This window comes from Amphiprion ocellaris, chromosome 2 (assembly GCF_022539595.1).
Source record: "Amphiprion ocellaris isolate individual 3 ecotype Okinawa chromosome 2, ASM2253959v1, whole genome shotgun sequence".
NCBI lineage: Eukaryota > Metazoa > Chordata > Actinopteri > Pomacentridae > Amphiprion > Amphiprion ocellaris.
In genome coordinates, this window is record NC_072767.1 from 31,703,025 (window position 1) to 31,724,866 (window position 21,842).

General features: G+C 40.5%; 1 protein-coding gene across 28 annotated transcripts in view; it reads left to right on the forward strand.

The window, feature by feature from the left end:
• ptprfa (protein tyrosine phosphatase receptor type Fa) overlaps positions 1-21,842 on the forward strand; it is a 397,399-nt gene that overhangs the window by 356,039 nt on the left and 19,518 nt on the right. For 14 of the 28 annotated variants that reach the window (XM_055015931.1, XM_055015928.1, XM_055015943.1 and 11 more), the window contains 7 exons: positions 182-214; positions 812-909; positions 9,835-9,958; positions 10,128-10,306; positions 13,583-13,702; positions 14,403-14,557; positions 19,562-19,847. In XM_055015931.1, coding sequence (XP_054871906.1) covers positions 182-214; positions 812-909; positions 9,835-9,958; positions 10,128-10,306; positions 13,583-13,702; positions 14,403-14,557; positions 19,562-19,847 — 995 coding nt within the window. The remainder of the gene's footprint in view (positions 1-181; positions 215-811; positions 910-9,834; positions 9,959-10,127; positions 10,307-13,582; positions 13,703-14,402; positions 14,558-19,561; positions 19,848-21,842) is intronic. The other 14 variants (XM_055015965.1, XM_055016010.1, XM_055015981.1 and 11 more) reach the window with 3 other exon arrangements.

The following is a 21,842-nucleotide window of genomic DNA, read 5'->3' on the forward strand; positions in this document are numbered from 1 at the left end:
AAAAAAATAAGCCCACGGTGAGTAAAAATATGAGCAACAAAATGCCTAGAAACCGCTTGGGGTTCAGAGGGTTAAACTACAGAGCAGAGCAGACTCTCAGCTCCTCTCTCAGTGCTCCTTGTGTTCTCTTGTCCTAACTGACCCCTGTGCTCTTGGTTTTGCCTCGTCTTTTCCCCCACAGGTTCCAGTGCCCTCAGTGTCCCGAACACCCCAAGTTAGTTTTCACTCCTCTTGTGTTTTACTAATGTGTCCTTCCATTCTTGCCTCATCCCTTTTCTGTTTTACATCGCTGCCATTTGAAATGAAGCCCTCCCATTTAACACATCATCTCCTTTTCTCATGCCCTGTCCATGTCAGCCATTTAGACCAAATGGTTATCATTCAAATCGAATGCAAGATGTAATGCAGTCGTAAGACAACATAAACTGTATAGATGCAAATATCAGCGTAAGATGCTGTCTTCTTACACCCAAACCACCTGTGTACCACTTTCCCACTCACCTGTTGCTTTCTGGGATTTCTTTAACCAATCAGCATGCTGGTTGATGCTCATCACCACTGTGGTTATTATACGCTGTTGAAGAGCTGCACAGCCAGACATCATCCCTCTGCTCGGCACACAGCACTCTCGCTGTCACCCCATGTCACTGTGAGCAGTTAGCACTGAGCCTTCAACATGCATCTGCACTCTGGTTACGTTGTCCAGTCCGTGTGTTTGTGTGGATGTGTGTGTGTGTGTGTGTGTGTGTGTGTGTGTGTGTGTGTGTGTGAGTGAGATGGGCTGTACTTATCACGCCACCTGTGTCCACAGGGATGAGGGAACATCCTCCCATTGCTATTTGTGATCTGGCTGACCACACCGAGCGACTCAAGGCCAACGACGGTCTGCACTTCTCTCAGGAGTATGAGGTAAATCTTCCTGTTCTGCTTTCAAGTAAAGAAATACAGACTTTCTGCCACTTTCAAACTCTCTTGTGCATCAGTGCATGAACTATTTTCTTGGGGAAAACACTTGGAGATTTAGGAAGAAGCTAATTCCTGTAGTGTTAAAAAGTTTGAAAACTGAGCAGTTTTGGTCTGAAACACACGAATACTTTTTTGTTGGGATTATGTCAGATTATCCTGTGATAGATACAATTTTCCTAATCCTGTGTCATTGTTTTTATAGTTGTCTGCACTGTAACATGCAGAAGCTGAGAAAGCTCAAAGATAATAAGACAACAAGCTAGTCTGTGTTGGCCTTCATTCACTCAGAATTAGGTACAAGATAGTTTCAAATAAATGTTGCAAAGAGGGTTAATCATGATATGGAGCAGAAAGTAAATCATACTATTGTTGTAAAAAGCTTTTTCATTCAATCACGCAGCTGATATTTCCAACTAAAAATTAAACGGAGTATGGCATTTTCTGTTGACCCACAGATTTCTTTTTCTTGTCATTTAGGGACGCTGTTTGTTTCACTCAAGCCAGGGCTAAATGTATATTTACTTAAGCACATCTGGAAAATCAGCCTTACAATTTCTCACACTCAGTACATTTCCCAGTGCACTTTTTTTTCCCTGAGATGTTTCTACTCATGTATAGAGCTGACTTACCGTTGCAGAGTTAAAGTTCACATTGGTAAAAAGGATGCTGCTAAGTATGCATGAATTCTCAGCCTCCTTTCCAAGAATAATATTCCACTGCTTTTACCTACTGTAAGAGCCAGTGAGGGATTATGGCTTGTTGATGTCCTACAAAGGGAGGTAATTTGCATTTAAAGTGGTGAATTTCCAAGTGGATAAACCAGGACAGATGGGTGCACTGTTTATGCACAGCAGAAGGAACGAGGCATATAAATTATGAAACAGCAACTGAAGCAACTTTTCTGCCTTTCCCATTTTTTCTCTCTCCCGGTATGACGAAACAGAGGGAACGTTTTGGAGACAAGTTTTTGTGTTTGCCAAACAAGATAACATTCAGTTCAGATAAGAATGTGCTGGTGGGCATTAACTTTGATGAACAGCTGCTTAAAGTATGTTTACAGATGAATGTTTAGAGGATGCAAATGAAATGTTTGAATTTTGGTTTGATAATAATGAGGCCACGTCTCCAGTTATTACTGTATGTATTTACATATAATAATGATATTTTAATGTGTGATTTTGATAATACGAGTTGTGATCAAAAAGTTCTGACACCTTTCTTGTTAGGCTTAAACACAGTCATTCATGTACATGTGACAGGTGCCCTCACAGACGGTTGTGGTCACCATAGACGCACACCATGCATGTGCAGTTATTTGCCATAAGATTGCAGACTGTTGGCATGGCAACAAATTTCGAGCTGCACACACACTCCCACAGAGAGGTCCGCACAGACTTGGGCAGATTACAAAATGTCTCACCCAGACCCTAGTGGACGTCTGTGTACCTGCAGATGCCATAGGTATAACACTGGCAGATGACTGGAATCCTCACAGAGCAAGGCTTCCAGTGAGGATTCCAAATGTTGAGCGCCGTGAGTTCACCAAGCATCTTGGAGAACTTGCCTCAGTTTTCGTCACATTCTAGTGCTCCCACTGCACGAATATCATAGGAAAGCCAAAATGGACATAGAGTATACATTCATATACATACACAACCAGTCGAAAGTTTGGACACGCCTTCTCACTTAATGGTTTTTCTTTATTTTCATGACTGTTTACATTGTAGATTCTCTCTGAAGGCATCAAAACTATGAATGAACACTTATGGAATTATGAAGTAAACCAAAAAGTGTGAAATAAATCAAAATATGTTTCATATTTTAGATTCTTCAAAATAGCCACCCTTTGCTTTGATTACTGCTTTGCACACTCTTGGCATTCTCTCAATGAGCTTCATGAGGTAGTCTATGCGAGCTATGAGCTATACGTGCTGCAGCAAAATGCAGTTGACTTCTAGAGTCTAAGTAAAGAGCAAGAAACCTTCATTTGATTAGCGGTAAATGCATTTGCAAAGTCTAATTTACTTATAAAGTGGCAGGAGCTTTTTCAGTTATTGAATATTAAAAGGTTATTAATTAACCACAGTGGAGCTCTGCTGGATTTCATTAAGAGTGAGAATGTAATCTAAACTGAGCAGAGGAATGTACTTAAATGCAGTTTCAGGAACCACAACGAGATAAATGTAAGAAGCTGATGGCCTTGTTGTGCTTAGAAAGCACAAATGAAACGAGTCAAACTGCTGTCTGCACTGCTGCTCGTATTCCTTTATGTCTAATCATAAGAGAAGGTACATGAGTATAATTTTTAGCTGAAATCAGAGAGACCAGAACTCTGTTTATTTTGATGTATCTATTTAAACTGCTTTTGTAGGTGGCTGCCCATCAAAAGATAAGGTTAGTCTTCTATCATTTGCACATGTTGAAGACTGCTTGAGGAAGACATTGAGACATTTTTTCCAATGAATTAAGCCAATGCCTTGAATGGTAGCTAGCTGACTTTGGCATGTTTATATGAGAATATGTATTTGTCAAAGTCTGGGACATGATACAATGGTTTGGCTATGATCTCAGTTTCAACAAAACAGCCTGAAGGACGCAGTCGGGAGTCTTCTCCAAGTCTGGACTGGTACAGATTCAGCTTTTTTTAAATATGTGAAGGACACAGCTGGCTGTCTCTTGCTACTAATGCTAGAATGAGACTCACAGATCTCAATTTTACCTTGTAAATGGACAAAGTTTTGTTGTTTCTACTTCTTCTTTGAGGGTTTTTTAACAGCTGGTAAACAAATGATTTTGTGTCTTTCTTCTTCTTCTAATCTGTTTCATAAAGCCATGCTTAACATACCCTATCCTGCCACCTTTTGACTGCACTGTCCCGCCTAGTTTATTCGTTCCAAAGCAGTTCACAGAAACAAACCTAATCCACATGTTCTCTCTCTCTTTGTTTGGCCATATTTCAAAAGTTGATTTGAAATACATTTGACAGCTATATAGAAACAGCTAGTGTAGCTGATGTGTAAGATGCTTTGCAGGCATATACACTGAGGAACTTGTTACCTTTGATCTGGAGAATGTGGCTGACAGAAGCACGAGGTCCCCCTCACTCTCAGTCAGACACACACACATACTGTATGTCCTCCTGCATTCTGTTGCATAGGAGGAACCAGCCATTAGTCCGCAGTGAGAGCAGCAGGGCTTGAAATGAAAAGCTGATAATGGCTGTGTTTAAAATGAGACCTGCCAGAGTATCTCACAGCTTGTTACATCTGATGAATGGGCCAGTCTGTTTGGGGACTGCTGGAGACCACTTCATATAATGCATATGGCTCTGTAACAGTAATTCTCTTCATTACATAATAATGATTACATCTATTATTTTGGCCATATCGAATGAGTAAAAGCTGGTTTGCTCAAGTAAAACTTATTTTGGGCTGTTAGCTGAGCCTCAGGGCTCCTTAACAGCTCTTCTGAAATACCCTCTGCACTGGCAATGGATACTGTCCCTGCTGCTGCAGACCTGTTTCACAGTACACATTATGACTTATTGCAGGACAGGGTTTTTCCTGACTCAGAACTGACATTAGTGGAGTGACTACAATGGCAATAAGCAAGATTAGTCAGTATACAGTCAAAGCAATGAGTCTGTGTTGCCTTATTTGACTAAAATCTGTGCACTTTCCTGTTATTTCTGACAATTTGATCAACAAAAATGTGTATTATACTGGAGTAAATGACAACCCAATATATAAATGTATATCTATATATTTATATTAAACCCACAGGCAGTAACAGCTCTACAACTGTGATGCAACACTGAACAACCATTAGCTCTATGCATCAGGGGCACATAGGACACTTTTGGAATACAATATAAAATTTTATTTTTACTCCAACCTTATAGATATTCTAAAATTAAACACTGAATAGCAGTCTAACAGCAATGACCCATTGATTTTGAGCCTGTTCTCAAAACTGACTGTAACACAAACTGCTGAAACCATTTTAATTATGGCAGTATGAGTCTGCCTCTCCACTGAGTGTGCCACGCTCAGCAACCTTCTCAAAATGTCAGCAAGTTGCATATGAATACCAGATACATCCTAATCTGGTGCAGGGACCTCCAGGCTGGAAAGGCCTAAATGTCCCAGTAAGCCATGACAGTAAGCCGGCATGCACAACAGTTGGAGCTCCTTTAAGTGGAATGTAGCCATCATTAACCCTTAGAGCCAAACTGACACACTTTGAATCCAAATTCACATTTCTTCTTCTCAGCTGAACTGATCTCAATGTATTCATTGCAGTGAGGTGTAATGCATATCAAGTACAACCACACGACTAGCCCAAAGCTAGTTACTGGTCAGTGTGGGCGAGGAAAATAATTTTTATTTGACATCAAATTAAATCATAGTTACAACCTGCATACAGCTCTGTCCCCATCTCTACACCCATTACTCTTGTTTGAATTACTCATGAACTTGTCATTGCATTGATATGTTACTATCTAGATATATTAATACCTTTGGAATGATTGCAGTGCATACACATTATCATATCTTTGCACTGATATGTTAATCTCATATCATGAGAAAGAGCATAACCACAGCTTTCTATCTGCCTGTTTCTGTCCATACTGAAGATTTAACATGATAAAGACAAATTAAATTTCTGTAAAAAGTTTTTGTTTTATGTAATGTAAGCCTACCACGTATCAAAATAAGCCACAGGACTCACTTTTCTGATAAATCCAATTGTTTCTCTATGTACCAGAGACTAATCAGGTTTATAAATCACCACACATTCTTGCATTGTGGGCTGCACAAAAGACTAATATGAAAAATTTACTATGTATCATCACATGAAATGTTGGAGGATCTGGATAGCCCAAGCTGTCATGAAAAAATTGAGATACAGCATGGACGGCTAGCCCTCATGCTGACCAAATAGCCTCAAAATGAAAGTAGTTAAATTAAAGCTAAAATAACCTGGATTCAAAGGGTTAAATAACCCATATTCTGCTTTTTAGGTTTCTCCCTTTCCCTCAATGTTTTACAGCTGCTTTTTGTGGCTGTAAAAGTTAGCAAACCTACAAAGCTCCAAGTCCATACCATAGGGTGGCATCCTCTCCCATAGAAAACACTGCTCCCTACCTGCCTGAAACATCTCTTTTGAAGTTGAGGCTTTTTTTTCCATTTCTTGTCTACATCATCATGTTACTCATTTGCATAACACTTGCCTAGCAGCTAGTTTTGCATGTCCTCTAACAAAGACTTATTATTTCGTACCAAGAGCAGCTTACTGCCTATACACTAGACCTGGGGTTATGGTACATGACCCATATAGCCTCACTTTCATCTGAACTGGGTTTTTCTAGAAAGGGGCCTTAAAAAGCCAGGGGCTAAAAAAAGAGTATTTCAGAGTCAGGAAGGGAAGAAGTTCTGCAGCAATGTGCAGTATGAGAAAAATAATGGATATTTGAACATTAAAGAATATCAACACGTTCTAGTAGAGCCCAAAATTAAAATTCAAAAATTGTATACAGGTGGACAAAATTGTTGGTACCCCTCGGTTAATGAAGAAAAAACCCACAATGGCCACAGAAATATTTTGAATCTGACAAAAGTAATAATAAATAAAAAATAACCAATGAAAATCAGACATTGCTTTTAAACCGTGCTTCAACAGAATTATTTGAAAAAATAAACTCATGAAACAGGCCTGGACAAAAATGATGGTACCCTTAACTTAATATTTTGTTGCACAACCTTTTGAGGCAATCACTGCAATCAAACGATTTGTGTAACTGTCAATGAGACTTCTGTACCTCTCAGCAGGTATTCTGGTCCACTCCTCATGAACAGACTGCTCCAGTTGTCTCAGGTTTGAAGGGTTCCTTCTCCAGACGGCATGTTTCAGCTCCTTCCACAGATGTTCAATAGGATTTAGATCAGGGCTCATAGAAGGCCACTTCAGAATAGTCATATTTGAATTAATAATGTATTAAAAAATAGGCATGGCATGTCAGTAAATTATTCATAACACTGAAGTTTCTTTTGATCACTAGTGCCAAGGAACTTAATCCTTTTGTTGTAATCACTCCTGTAATATGTATTAAAACAAAGTCAATTATTATTCTTGACCCAGTGAATGTGGCGGCAGGTGCTGAGTGTGAGTCTGGCTCTCACAGATCCACATGCTTCACGCCTGGTTGTTCCTCTGTGTGTGCTTACCTGCTTTGTTTTGTGTTGCTGCAGTGTGATTACACTGTCATCTCGGTAACTGATCTACATGTTGGCAGAGCGCATTAGCAGTAATGTGAGTGGTTTGTCAGTGCAGTGTAGTGGAAGCCTTACCTAACAGGCTGTTAAATAAGATGTGCATTCAACCTCTCTCTCCATTGTCATTATTATCAGTTGCAGAGCGTCCAGCCAGTGAGGAGAAAAAGCAGCAGGATATTACAGTCCTTGCCTCTGCTTTGTTTTGCCTGTGCATGTGTGTGTTTATTTAAATATATGGGTATGTGTTTGTTTCCAGGTGATATGAGATAAGCCGTGAAAGCGTGCAGGATCCATCATGAATTTGCAGCACGTCATTTTAGCTAAACCTGTTCACAGGCAGCAATCAATAAAGAGCAGTCATCAGGCAGCAGTTCACATCAGTACACAGCACTGGTTTGCATCTCATATACAGCAGAGGTTTTATTCATAGGAATACAAATAAGAAAGTTGTAAGAACTATTTAGAGAAGTGTTTTTCACCATCTGCTGCAATCTATTCTTTCTTTATGTGGAAATTAAGGAATTAGATAAAAGCTAAAACATTTCCTAAGGAATTTTCAGTGTGACAACCACTGCCATAATGCTACTGGCTCTTATTATTTTTTTAGCTACAGATAGCTTCTGTTAACTCCTGATGACTCTTGTTATCTCATATTAGCCACAAAAAGCTCCCCTTAGCTCCAGTTAGTTACTTCAGCTCCAGATTGCTTTTGTTAGCACCTACTTTTTTTTTTGTTAGCTCATTATGGCCTGTCTTAGCTTCTATTAGATTCACTGAGCTCGATACTGAAATCTATTAGCTCTGAAAAGTTAAGTTGTTTGCCCAAGCTGGCCATTCTTCTGTTAGCATTTGTTTTAGTTAGCACCTGTTAGCTCCAGTCAATGCCTTTTAGCATCATCGAGCTCTTGTTAGCTCCTGATGGCTCTTGTTAGCTCATTCGATGCTTGACATACAAAAAGAGAATGTCTGCAGGTTGTGGTGTCCGCTGTATAATAAAGTATTATTGTAGCAAGATTCAAGTGAAAGCAATATAGATTAGCAAAGAAGCAAACAGGTTCCAAGCATCATTTATCAAACAATTTTATTTGAAGTGCAGAATCACTCTGTGGCATTTACATTTTACATTGTATATGCTGCATCGGACAAAACATATAGCGAGAAAATTAAATGATATGAAGTAATATAAAACAACCACAAAAAACATTCATTTTAGACAGATGTTTGAACCTGTCCCATTCCTAAGCTGTAGGGTCAACTGTAAATAAAAATGGATAAAGGTTTTTAGTGTTGATTTGAACATTTCGGTTGAACATGCTGAATTTTAAATATAATGGAAGGCCCTTCCTGAGATAAAGGGCATGGTAGACAAAAGCTCTGAAACCAACACTTCTTTTTATACATTGAATAAATGATCAGGAGACCATCAGAGCATGAACAGGGTAATGGTTTATCTGGTATAATTGGCTCAGATAAGTAAGGTTGTACAAGTCCCTGCAGGCTTTATAAGGTCACCCTTTGAACCTTAAAACCTGCTGGAGGTTTTGATGTTTTCTGTTTTAAAATCACTAAAATGACACCACTAAAAAAGAACAAAATCTGCGCTCTTCAGCACAACTGAGAAGCCATGACTGACTCCGCTGTCAGGAACAGTGACAAAAACTTTACATTTTTCAGGTGAACTGCAGGATGTGCTTCTGCACAGCAGAGAGGAGACAGCACAAGAGACTAAGAGACAGTTCAAACATACTTTATCAATGAAAACAAATGTGCCATGGCTCAACAGCTGAATAAAGAAGCGCATTTTGTCAGCAAATTGTTCTAAGATACATTCAGCTTGGTGAAATGTCTTTCCATGGTTGATGTGCGAGGTACTGTGAAAAAATGTCTACATTGTAGAGGTTTGTATGAGTGTAAATAGGAAAATATCTGTAGTATGTGGAGCACCATTTATCTCCAATAAAAGATTAGTGTTCCAAAATCCAAGTGTAGACATGCTATCAGTTTGTTACCAATTGTAAGGACCATTGATTGCTGTGGTTGCAAATAAAGACTTTGCCAATGATTACTGGGAAAGAGTATGAATAACTTTGGGGATGACATTTTAGTAAAAATCTAACAGATGATACATAAATGTATGATTAACATCTCTAACTCACTGTCTTCACATCTTTTTTCACTTGTTTGTGTCATTTCCAGCCAGAAATAAACATATTGGTCCAATATCAATTTTCCACGAGTCAGTATTTAGCATGAGTATGAATGATTTTGGACTTAAGCGTGCATCCTAGATGATTGTGCCACAACCTCACTGCATTGCTCTCCCTTCAACTAGCAGGCACTGAGCTGGTAGGAGGAAGGCTGGAGGGGATTTCAAGAGGAGGGGGCTTAAAGATCATCCAGGGCTTTTCATAGTATAGAGCTTCAGGGTGGAGGGGCGAAGATGAATTAATGTCTGTGTCACATTTATTGGTGTGGACTTTTCATGCCTGACAGGGTTTAAACCACAGAAAAGAAGGCAGGCACAGTAAATGCTTACCTGCTTTCTCTCCCTCCCACCTCTTTGTATCCATCTCCCTCCTCCTTTGTCTTTCAGTCTATTGATCCAGGACAGCAGTTCACCTGGGAGCACTCCAACCTGGAGGTCAACAAGCCAAAGAACCGCTATGCAAATGTTATCGCCTACGACCACTCTAGAGTTATTCTCACACCTGTGGACGGTGAGAAACAAACATATCTCAGCTACTGCTTGAGTTGCAGAGAGAAACATACCTTTATTTAACAGGCTTATATCAGGAAGCCTTATTTTTTTTGTAAAAAAACAAAAACTTTGTTTAACTTTCTCTCATGTTAATTTATTTGCTAACTTGATCAACTTGTTCCTGGCAGCAGGAGTTCCAGGTAGCGACTACATAAATGCCAACTACATTGATGGCTACAGGAAGCAGAATGCCTACATCGCCACACAGGGCCCGCTGCCGGAGACACTGAGTGATTTTTGGAGGATGGTATGGGAGCAAAGGACCTGCACTATCGTCATGATGACCCGCCTGGAGGAGAAGTCACGGGTGAGTCTCACATGTTGACCAAAAGCGGCTGAATTTTATGCAATAATAGATTGTTACTTCACCAAGGAACACGGTGGAATCTGTCTGTTAGCCACATTGCTCAAAAAATGGATCAACAGAATTGGAACAAATTTTCAGGGAAGATCAGAAATGACACAAGGACCAAGTGTTTAGATTTTGCCAGTGTTGCGGCTTATAGTCAGAATCTATGGATTTGTTGAAGATTTTTGTATCATTGCAAGATAGTGGTACAGCGTCACTGTAACTATGACTACAAGTGAACACTAAATCAGCTGCCTGCTGATGATCACACGATTGCAATCCTACTACAATTCAGCTGCTGCGGCCTTATCAGGACTGGTTGGTCGGATGTGATACAAGGAACAATTGATTAAATTGTAGGGGTGTTTCCCAGTCCCATTAATTCCTGCAGCCCGCTACATATTTAGGCGACGCAATTCGATAGTCACACATAACTTACACATGCATAACACACGCCTGTGCTCAAAGTCATTTTGTTTGTGGGTGCATCTATATGTAATGACCACATTTTATGTTGCCGTGATTTCATATCATCAATAACTCATAAACAAATGCTGCATTTCTTAAAAAAAAACACAAAATGCTGTATTTCTGACAAAGCCATATGGGAGAATGAACAGCCTGGGCGGAGTACTGCGCTCTCTGAGTGCTTTTCCAGTTCATCATTGTTTTGCTATTGATTCAATGCAAATCAGCCACTCTGTTCATCTTATCTTGTACAAACATGGATGCATCTTTAAAAAATTCAATGTTCGCATAGAATTACAAGGGTTATTTTTCAGTGCCACGTAGCCCACTCACATTCACTTTAGGGACTATGGCAAAGGCATAGACATGTTCGGGCCTGACGATGCAAGTTATGTTTCTCTCAAAAAGGACGGAGCCTGATCAGGAAGGTGCGTGGCTCAGTGTGTGTGCAGTGGGCAGCAACTGTTGCTATCACAGAGGTGGGGCATTTAGAATCACCAGTTAACCTCACCATGTCTTTGGACTGTGGGAGTAAGCCAGAGCACCCACTGATAACCTAAGCAGGCACAGATAGAACTTGCGACTCCACACAGAAAGACCCCAGGCCCAGATTCAAACCAAGGACCTCCTAGCTGTGCTAGTGCTAGCAAGTGCACCACTGTGCTGCATGTTTGATATTTTCACAAGGTAAAATCTCAATGGTTATGCTTATCATGCTAGCATCTTTGAGGCTAATGTAAGCTACAAATACTAAAACTGAGAGTTAAAATCTCACCTTGAGTTTGATCTAAAGAATAGAAAACCTGCTTGTGTGGTTGCCTGCATCTCCCCAACCACTTTCTCGTCCGATTCATCATTTCACCCACTGGTTTTGTTTTTTTTCTCATTGCAAACTATTATTAGCATGTACATCTGCTTCTCCATGAGATCAACTAAGGTGGCGCTCTCCTTCCTGATGGCTCCCTCTGGCGTGCTAATCTTAGTAATATCCTGTCGTTGTGTGATGAGCCATTGTTTTCCATTCTTGTAGTGCGTGCATGTCTGAGATTAGAGAGAAGAATATCTGTGAAGCTTCTCCTTATGTGCGTGATGCAACCCAATTTCAAAATCTGTCAGGATTTTAAAATTCCCGCAGTGTGAGCTGAGCTTAAGCGTGTGAAGGCTCAGGGCTGTTTGGCTGTCATACTGTCAAGAGCGTAAAGGTTGTGATGCTGACTTTTCAACACTATTATGCAGCATCTGTGAGTCTGCATATCTGTAGACTCTTCTAACGGACTTGGCCATAGTTTATAGCCAAATTAGTAACATATAAGCAGTGTAGCCCTGCCTGTTACAAAGTGTTAACAAGATAAGCATGGATTGTGTTGGGAAGAGCTCAGTTAGTAAATATATCTGTGGGTGACATCATCTGGGTGCACACTGTTGTGGATATTTACTGCACATTTGGGTAGTTGTTTCATTCAAAATTAGGATTTACAGATGTTTATGGCTTTCTAGACTTTATGTCGTTTGCTAAAATGTTTTAACAAAAACAGGGACTGTTCAACCAAACAGCTGATTGTACTAGGAATGAAACTTCAAACCCAAATTCACTTCTTTTGATGTGAATGTGCTGTTTGCAAGCAACATGTGCTGACATGGTATTTGACAATGTTTTATACCATTTGAAGCCCCCATGAATTCACACACTTAAACACTGCCCTTCGAAGAATTGCAAAAAAAAATTCCTAAAATCTATTTTGATGTTGTCATTGATTGTTATTGGTTGCTCAGTGTTGGGCCAAACTGTCAGTTTTATTCATATAAAATCTAATTTCCAACACAATAAAACATGTACAAAGTGACGGGATCTGAATCGACTCTATGTAAACCACATAAAAACGTGTCATTGTCTGCAGTTGCTCTCACTGCTGTCCAGAATATGCGAATATTGTCTTCAGGAGATTCTCGCACAGTAGGAGATATATTTCAAACAGGGGGTACAGAAATAATAGACAAGAGGGTTGGAGGAGGAGCGTCGACACTCTGATATACTGTTCTAGTGGTACAGATGAGCTTGGCTCTGCAACGGCTTCGCGCTAGAGGTAGCCGAGTAGAGACGGTGTTCATATGAGTAATGATGTCAGCTCTCTTTCACGCTGTTAATAACTCCACAACCACAGGGCAGCGCTGAGAGCCACAGCAGTGCACCATTATTATTTGTGACAGAGACCCTCAGCCCTCTGTCAGAACCACTAACACCTGTCTGTGGTTCACCCAGAGGGGCAGGAAATATTACTCGCTTATTACTTATTTCAGCATACACCCACATCTTTCCTTAAACCTAACCAATCTGTTTTTGTGCCTGAACTGAACCAAATGAAAGAAGACATGTGAAGACATATGATTTTGTCCTCTTCAAAGGTTCTAGATCAGAGAGCTTTTGTATGTGTTGCTCTAAAGGGCAGTTACAGCAGTCATTTAATTGGGTGAACTTTTCATTTTTGCTTCCTTGTGTGTAAATTATTTATGTTGTAGTCTAAATTTTTCAATTTGATCAACTGTTCCAGTGTGGACTCAACACAATCATAAGGAATCCTACATTCATTAATATCCAGTGTAGTCTGTCAATCTGACCTGCAGCTGTCTATAAATCTGCCTTGGACATATATTATAAATTGATGTATAGCTGGCCATCCACTCTGTTCTGTTCTCCTTTTCCTATCCCCATATCTTCAATAGTGTTATTTGTGAATATAAGTAATTTTTCTCTGCTTGTGTGTGCAGGTAAAGTGTGACCAGTATTGGCCCAGTCGAGGCACAGAGACATATGGGATGATTCAGGTGACCATGCTGGACACTGTGGAGCTGGCTACGTACAGCGTGAGAACATTCGCCCTTTATAAGGTGAGACTTGGATGCATACGCTGTGTTTGTGGAGTGTGAATATTTGGTAGCCAACCACATTTTCACTCAGACAACAGAAGGCTTTGGCGGTTTGTTCTGAAAAAGCACTGAAGCCCTTTTTAAACATGTATCACGACTGCATTCACTCCAACACCACAAAAACACCACAAGCATGTCACATCTTATCTTCCTTTGGTCATAAAACCTCCAAACATTTTTGAACATAAACAGAGACACTCCTTTCACCCACATGTTTTCTCTCAATTTCCTCAATTCAACAAACCATGCAAATATAAATTAGTGAATCCCGAAACAGCCCACCCTCTAGACGACATACACGCCAACCCTGTTATTAGCTGTGTTTCCATATAATTATCAAGCAAATTCGAAAAGAACTTTTGAAATGGCACAACCATACGGAACGAAAATGTGATTTAGGCTCATTTCCATTAACTGGTTTGGAGCATATAAACAGGGCTGTGTAGTGTTGTTGCGGTAAAGGCTATGTTAATACACAACATTAATGTGAGATCCTCACATTAATGAGACAGATGATTGATCAGTTAGTGACTCTAATGCACTTATGCCACTGCACTGATGGATACATAATCAAATCATGGAATTATCAGTGTGCTGAATCAAGTTTTTATAAATGACCAAATGTTCGTGAATGTGTGTGTGTGTGTGTGTTCTCCAACAGAATGGCTCCAGTGAGAAAAGAGAAGTTCGACAGTTCCAGTTTCTGGCCTGGCCTGACCACGGCGTGCCTGAGTATCCCACCCCAACACTGGCCTTTCTACGCAGAGTCAAGGCCTGTAACCCTCCAGATGCTGGACCCATGGTGGTTCACTGCAGGTAAAACACCTGTTACATTAACACAAAGGCTTCAGCATGCAGCAAAGAGTGAGTCAAATCATCTGGCATCGTTGTAATACACCATCCCATCGGCATCCAGTGATTTGTGTAACTCTTTAAATTAGATTTGAGTAGATTCAGCTGTATTGTCATTGCAAGGAGTACAAATAGTAAGTTTAGCATCTAATCGGAAGTGCAAAAGCAGCAGTAAAGTCCATTATTTACAGTTACATTATAAACAGAATTAACAATGTGGACAGAACACTATAAACACACTAATATATGAATATATAAATGTGGATACAGTAGAAAATAGACAATCTAAATCTGCAGGTTGAGGAAATTAGTGATATGAGAAGCATAAACAGAATAAATAGTATGACTAGAGTAAACTATATGTACAGTGTCAAGCATTATTGCTATGAGATATTTGCAATATATACAGGATGCAATGAACAGCATGATGGCAGTGGCTGTGCAGGTGTGTGTCGATGTGAAGGGAGAAAGGGTTTGAATTTCTTCAGGCTCTGTTAGTATTGGTAGTAATGATATATTATACATTGATGGAGCTTTTTAAGACACTCAAAGATGCTTTACAAAGTAGGAAGAATAGGAAAAAAATCTAAAATGGAAAAAGGAATATATAGGAAAAAGGGGTTATGGATTGTAGACAGTGTTGAAAATATGTGTCTTCTTGGATTTTTTGAATATGGAGAGTGATGATGCTGCTTTTGGGGAGTGGGCTCCAGAGGGTGTTAGTGGCGATGGAGAAATACCCTTCACCCCAGGTCTGGTATTTGGCCTGGATGGAGGGGGGTTGTTGAGGCTCGCATCAGTGGAGCAGAGGGTGCCAGTGAAGGAGTTCAGTCAGGTAAAGTGGAGCCAGGTTTTTGGGAGCTTTGTAGATGATGAGAAGGATTTTGATGTGACTTTGCTGGGGGACAGGCAGCCAGTTTAGCTTTTGAAGGATGGGGGTGATGACATTCATTGTACATCGTAGAAGCATGAATCACAGGCACCTGTGCTATAGAGTTCACCCATAGGTAATTTCTGAGCACCCATGGAAAAATTGAAATATGAGGTCTCTATATCAAGACAGGGAATATTAAAAGAGCCAGTTAGGGGGTGTGTCTATCAAAGGCTGGCATATTTTTTCAGGTTTTTTTGCAATGGGAACACCTCATATTTACATGTGGTCAAGACAGCAGTATTTTAAAGAGGCCATGACAGAGTCTGTTCCAGGCTGAGCAATGTGTTCCTTTTCTGGGTGCTGAGTGCTGAAAAGTATTTCACTTTGGAGAAAGAGCAGATTGGATGTATATTTGAGTGTCAAAGGCTTCCATTTTAATGGCAGACATCATCATGGCAACACCATTGAATGAAATGTCACAGTCTTGATTGTTGTGTGATAGCATTAGATGGCACTGACCAAATTTGGTGATGCTCTGTTTAATTATCCAGAAGGAGAGCGTTAAAGTACAACCCCTGTAAATGGCAAACCATCATCCAAAATCACACAGGAGACTCAAAATGACTGACTTCCTTTGTAACTTGGGCCACGACTGCCATAGACTTTTTCCTGCATGTGGACATAATACATGCACCTACTTAATGTGGTTAATGTACGTGAAACCTAAAGTTGCTTTCACAAGACTTTGTGAAGTTTTTTAAGGGGTACCGCTGAGCCAATTTGGCACTTCCATGCCAAAAAAAGGTCATTCTTTTGGAATAATAACAATAATCCCTACAGATATACGAAGGCCTTTGTATCACTCTGTGCTCGGACCCTAAATACACAAGATTCTTGGAGGTAAATGAGGACAGCAGTGGGTTGCAGCAAGAAGCAGGCTTTCACAGAACCCTTTTCACCCCAATTTCCAGTTTTAACACTAACATGGTTGGACGATACAGTGTGTTGCAGTCAAAACTGTTCAACTAAATCCTTAAAGCAACCAGAGGAAAACAGATTTTATATTTTACCCACTATTATGCTAAAACACTTGTCTTTAAGTGCTGAATGTTATTCACAGTCATCAAAGTGAATGTAATACACCAAAAGAAAACACAGAACTTTCCAGCAATCCTTGAAAATGTTATTTGCACACTGCTGTTTACCAACCCAGCCGATCTGTGAAGCTTTATAGCAAACATATCAAAGGAACAAGAGAAGCAAAGATCTGAAAATCCAGTCTACTTTCCTGTAGGCAGCGTGCTCCCTCCCTGCTGTTTCAGAGACCTTCACATCACTCCTTCTTTGGAGTAGTGAGGTCAGCCGTGTCACAGTGTAGCGCTGCATACACTTGTGAAATATATGAGTAACTCAGAATTATATTGCATTTTGTAATGTAGTAACAGAAAGCAATAGGTGTAAACACATAAAGCGAGGCAAGTGTATTTGTCTTACACATTTTGTACACAAAGCCAATTCAAATTGCATTATGTAGTGCATTAAAAAGGAAAGAAAATCCGGGGAAAAACATTCAAAATCAAATGAAAAGAACAGAAAAGGGAAAGATTTAAACACATAAAAGTAAGTTTAAATATTTTAAAACAGCTGGAAAAATGCCAGTCTTTAGATTAGTGTAAAACAAAACCTGTGCTTCTTCTTTGGCTGCCCCCTGATATGGATTTGATCCTTGTCATGTTATAAAACCATGTTTTTCATATTATTGTGACATATCTTCTCATTATTACCAAAGACATACAGTATATATAGAATAAAATGACAGAAAACAAAACAAAGAATAGAAATTCTATGTATTGGTAATGTTTTCATTAAACCTTGTGTTGGGATTTCCAGTGATATTGAGAGTACAAATGAAAACAGCAGAACACAGTCACAACAAAGAGCCATGTAGTTTGTAAACATTGTTTTACATGAACCTTAAAGTGTGTTAAGTTTTAATGTGTGTTGTAAAGTATTCCACATTGCCAAATGTAATTTTTTCCACAAGGAACTTTGAGCAATGAGTCAAATCAAAAATGTAGGACCAGTGAGAGAAGGAAGCCTGGACGTAGGTTTCATTCATCCTTCAGTATCAAACACCTACTTTCCTGCATTCTGGTAAATTTTGATGGTTTAATATTCTACTCATTACATCACCTGTGTAAGAAAATGATACATGATGACAAGCTATCATAGAGGGCTTTGTAACGAAGCAAAACCTGTCACAGTGTGGGGGTGAACCCGAGCAGAGAGCACACAGACGAGGGACTGAGGCAAGAACAAAGGTGGATTTTATTGTTTTAAACAGAAGTTCAGGGAGTGCTGGATGGGGTGGGAAACTGATGTCTGGAGTAACTGAACTAAAAGGGGAGGGTGGGGGGTGACTGTACCAGGAACCGGCGGCCCGGTTGGCATTCTCCGTGGTGGGGTAGGTTGGCGGCGGAGAGCGGGCAGGAGAGCCTTGTTCCAGGGGGGCGACAGACGGGGTGTTTTCCAGAGCTGAGGGGGGCACATGGCAGGTAGAGACCCTCCACAACGAGTAGGGGATCCAGGAGCAGGCAGCAGGTCCAAGGTGAGGGAGGCAGGGGGGAGGTCTGGTCAGGGCTGGATCCGGAGTGCAGGAGATGGAGGGGGACAGAGCAGGTGGAACCAGGCAGCTGGGTCAGCAGAGCTAAACAAGAAAAACAGGGTTAGGCAAGGCAAGGCTTTTCAATGGAAAACTTTAGCAAAGTGCAAGGCAAGTTTACTATCTGGCAGGGTGTGGAGTGTGCAGCCAGCTTTTATGGTGGAGATGATCATCAGGTGTGCTGCACTGCAGCTGCCAGGAGTTCCATTGATGAGTGATTGGTGATGAGCAGCAGCTGGACAGAGCAGGAAGGTGGAGAGAGGAATAGGAGGAAGGAGGGAGGAGGGGGAGAGGGAGGATGAGGGAGGTCAGGTGGAGGATGAGGGAGGTCAGGTGGGGGCTGAAGCTGGGACAGAGGAGGGAGCCCTGACAAAAACAGCTGCCTGTCATGTTGTGCTGTTCAAATTATTATTCTACAGTAACTTAATGTTAGAATAACTGTCACCAGCAGTAAATGTTAGGGCAGCATGATGAACTGAATCTGTGGTTTAGGAGTGGGGGCAGAGGCATGTTTACAGATAACATCATCATAATGTAAGACAGACGAGAAGACAGCCCCAATTATCTGCTTCCTACTGAGCAGAGAAATATTGGCTCTGTTCTCTGTACAAATATCCAGTGTTTTGTTGTAGCTTTCTCCGGAGGAATAAAGTGCAGACAGTGGTACTTTAAGGCAAAGCGGTGGATGATTATGAGCAGCAGCAGAGACAAAGGACCTACAGCAGCGCTACCTAATACGATAAGCTGGTTAGAAACTTCCATCTGCTGTTACAACTAAAAGATGAAGAGTCTGCAGCCTATAACAGCTAGTGAAAGCATGGTTCAAGTTTAATTTGAATAAATTCACCATTTACCTTTGTTTCAAACTCTTATCTTGGCCATTATAAAGACTAGCAGGACTTGCTGTATCTTGTGTTTTATCCAGAGCAGTCTGGACTGTCCAGATCTTTTATCATTTGATATGATAATATTTACACATTTTTTCTATCAGTCATTATATAACTGTGAAAAAAATATTTTAGATGATGAAATTGTTATGTTTTTGCATGTATCCCACCACATAATGCTGGGAGTAGAGATAACTTTTCATAACTGTAGGGTGGGTTGCCTAAAATCTGGCAATATCAGAACCGTGATGATACTACAGAGCAGATACTATATGTGAAACTTGTCACTAGTATTTTAGGTTTTTCACTTTGCTGCATGCATTGAATCAGAGACGTGCCTTCATGAGGTATATGTAGTGAAGAAGGGGAGACAGGCCTCAGATGTAGGGTGGGACTCTGTAGTGGTAGAGCCTCTGAACTGCCTTCCTCTAATGTTTGCACTGTCAAGATGTCAAGAAACTGTGGGAGAATAGGGGATGTCGATTCATGTCAAACAGCAGTACACGGCTCCTTTTCACTGACATCCATGTTTTTCTCTTTACTAGCGCTGGTGTGGGTCGGACGGGTTGCTTCATTGTGATCGACGCCATGCTGGAGAGGATGAAACACGAGAAGTCGGTGGACATATACGGCCATGTGACGTGTATGCGAGCTCAAAGGAACTACATGGTTCAGACGGAGGATCAGTACATATTCATCCACGAGGCCCTGCTGGAAGCTGCAACGTGTGGCAACACAGAAGTTCCCGCCCGCAACCTGTACGCCCACATCCAGAAGCTCACCCAGGTCCCTCCTGGAGACACCGTCACAGCCATGGAACTGGAGTTTAAGGTGAATACCTTATGTTTTGGGGGATTTGTACAGCTTGAATGACAGTTTTAATTTAGTTTAGTTTCAGTTTTTTCAGTGTTCAATTTCAGCCCTTGTTCCATCTTGCCTTGGTTGGTTTCCTTCCCAAATTAGTTTGCTTCCTACATTAATCCATTTTTTTTAATCAGCCGTTGTGTTAATTATATTATATTATGATTGGTGTTTTTCTGTTTGTATAAAGGAAAAAAGGGCTTGCTAAGGGGTATTGGTGGATAGCAGGGCTACTGTTTAAAAACAAAACCACAAAACTGTAACATTGTATCATATCTACAGTATGTACAATATACATATACAAACTGCAAAAAACTTTTTTGAAAAATGAAAAAGTCCAAAGATATGAGGCCAGCCTTAGCTGGCACCCATCCATCTTTTTCTGTTTAAAAGCGTTTTTTCAGATAGACAAAAATGCTGCAATTGAGAGCATCCTCTGTTGTCATAACAACAGCTACTGCAACATTTTTGCCATACTGAATCCTGAGAAGCTTTTGAATCTTAAAACATGAAGGATGCTGGTTTTCTCTGACGTTTGTGGGTTCATATTGTATAGGAGAGGCTACAGTTGGGTGTTCAGTATCTGTTTCAGCGATATGCAGTTTGCTGCATACTTCAGACCGAGCAAGAGCCAGTTTGAAGACCTGCTCATAAAAACACGAAACTGCTTCACCAGAACCTTCTCTGTTTTTTCTTGTAGTTAGGGAACCAAAGAATCTCACTACCCTCCATGTGACTGATCAGCTGCAGAGGGGTTTTTTTTATTGAGAAGTTGAAATTTTCAAACACAAAAAAATATGCCATGAGCTGCAAAAAAACAAGCAGGGTTAAAAAGCTACTCCAGGCAATTTTTAAAACATTTTCTGCTCCATAAGATCGTTGTGTAAAACAGACGCTGACAATAAAAAGAAAAAAAAAAGTTATGTATGAATGCAGCCTACCCTCACACAGTCTTTTTTAGTTCAACCACTGTGGAGATTTTTTTAAATAGTTTCAACCACCCAGTTGCTCCCAAACTGTTTTGTCATGCTCAAGCAGTCAATAACTGGGGAAACAAGGAACTAAATGAGTCAAGACAACTGAATTGTATTAAAATAACATTATGAAGACCTCCAACTGTGTTTTTTCGGTAGTTGTAAAAATGAAGATGCACGGAAAATGCTCGCAACTCATCTACCAAACAGCCAGTGAAAGCAAAAAAGGCTTGTTTATATTCTAAATTTGCCAAACTGTCCATTTTGTACTTCTGTAGTTTAAACTTTAGCACATTTTTAAAAAGTACATATGACCAAAGCGGTGCACAAACAACAATAAAATATGTCCAAGACAAAAAACTTAAAACTGGTAAAAATCCATCCATGATCTATACACCACTTAATCCTTATTAGGGTCGTAGGGGGCTGGAGTCTATCCCAGCTGGCTTAGGGTGAAGGAAGAGGACACCCTGGACAGATCTCCAGTCTAATGCAGGGCTACATATACAGACATACACTCGCATTCACAACTTTGGACAATTTACTGTGGGACGAAGCCGGAGTACCCAGAGGAAACCCACACATGTAAAGGGAGAACATGCAAACTCCATGCAGGAAGATCCCAGGAAGTGGGGACGCTAACCAGGATTCTTCTAGCTGCAAGACAAAAGTGCTAGCCACCAAGCCACTGTGCAGCCCCTAAAACTCGTAAAATCATTTTCTAAAATCCAATATCAAATTAAGACCACTAACAGCAACACCAAGTCATTGAAAACATTTACGCCTTGAGATTTTCCTTCAAACTGTCAGTGATTTCAACAGGAAGGTTATTCCAAAGCTTTGGCACTTCAGCGGAAAGGCATGATCTCTCTTAGCCACCAGCCTCAATCGTGCAATAATTAACAGCAGCTGTTCTGAGGATCGAAAAGGCCTGGAGGTAAAGTAGGAGCAGAGAAGATCTGAAAGGTAGCCAGGTGTCAACGCATGCTGG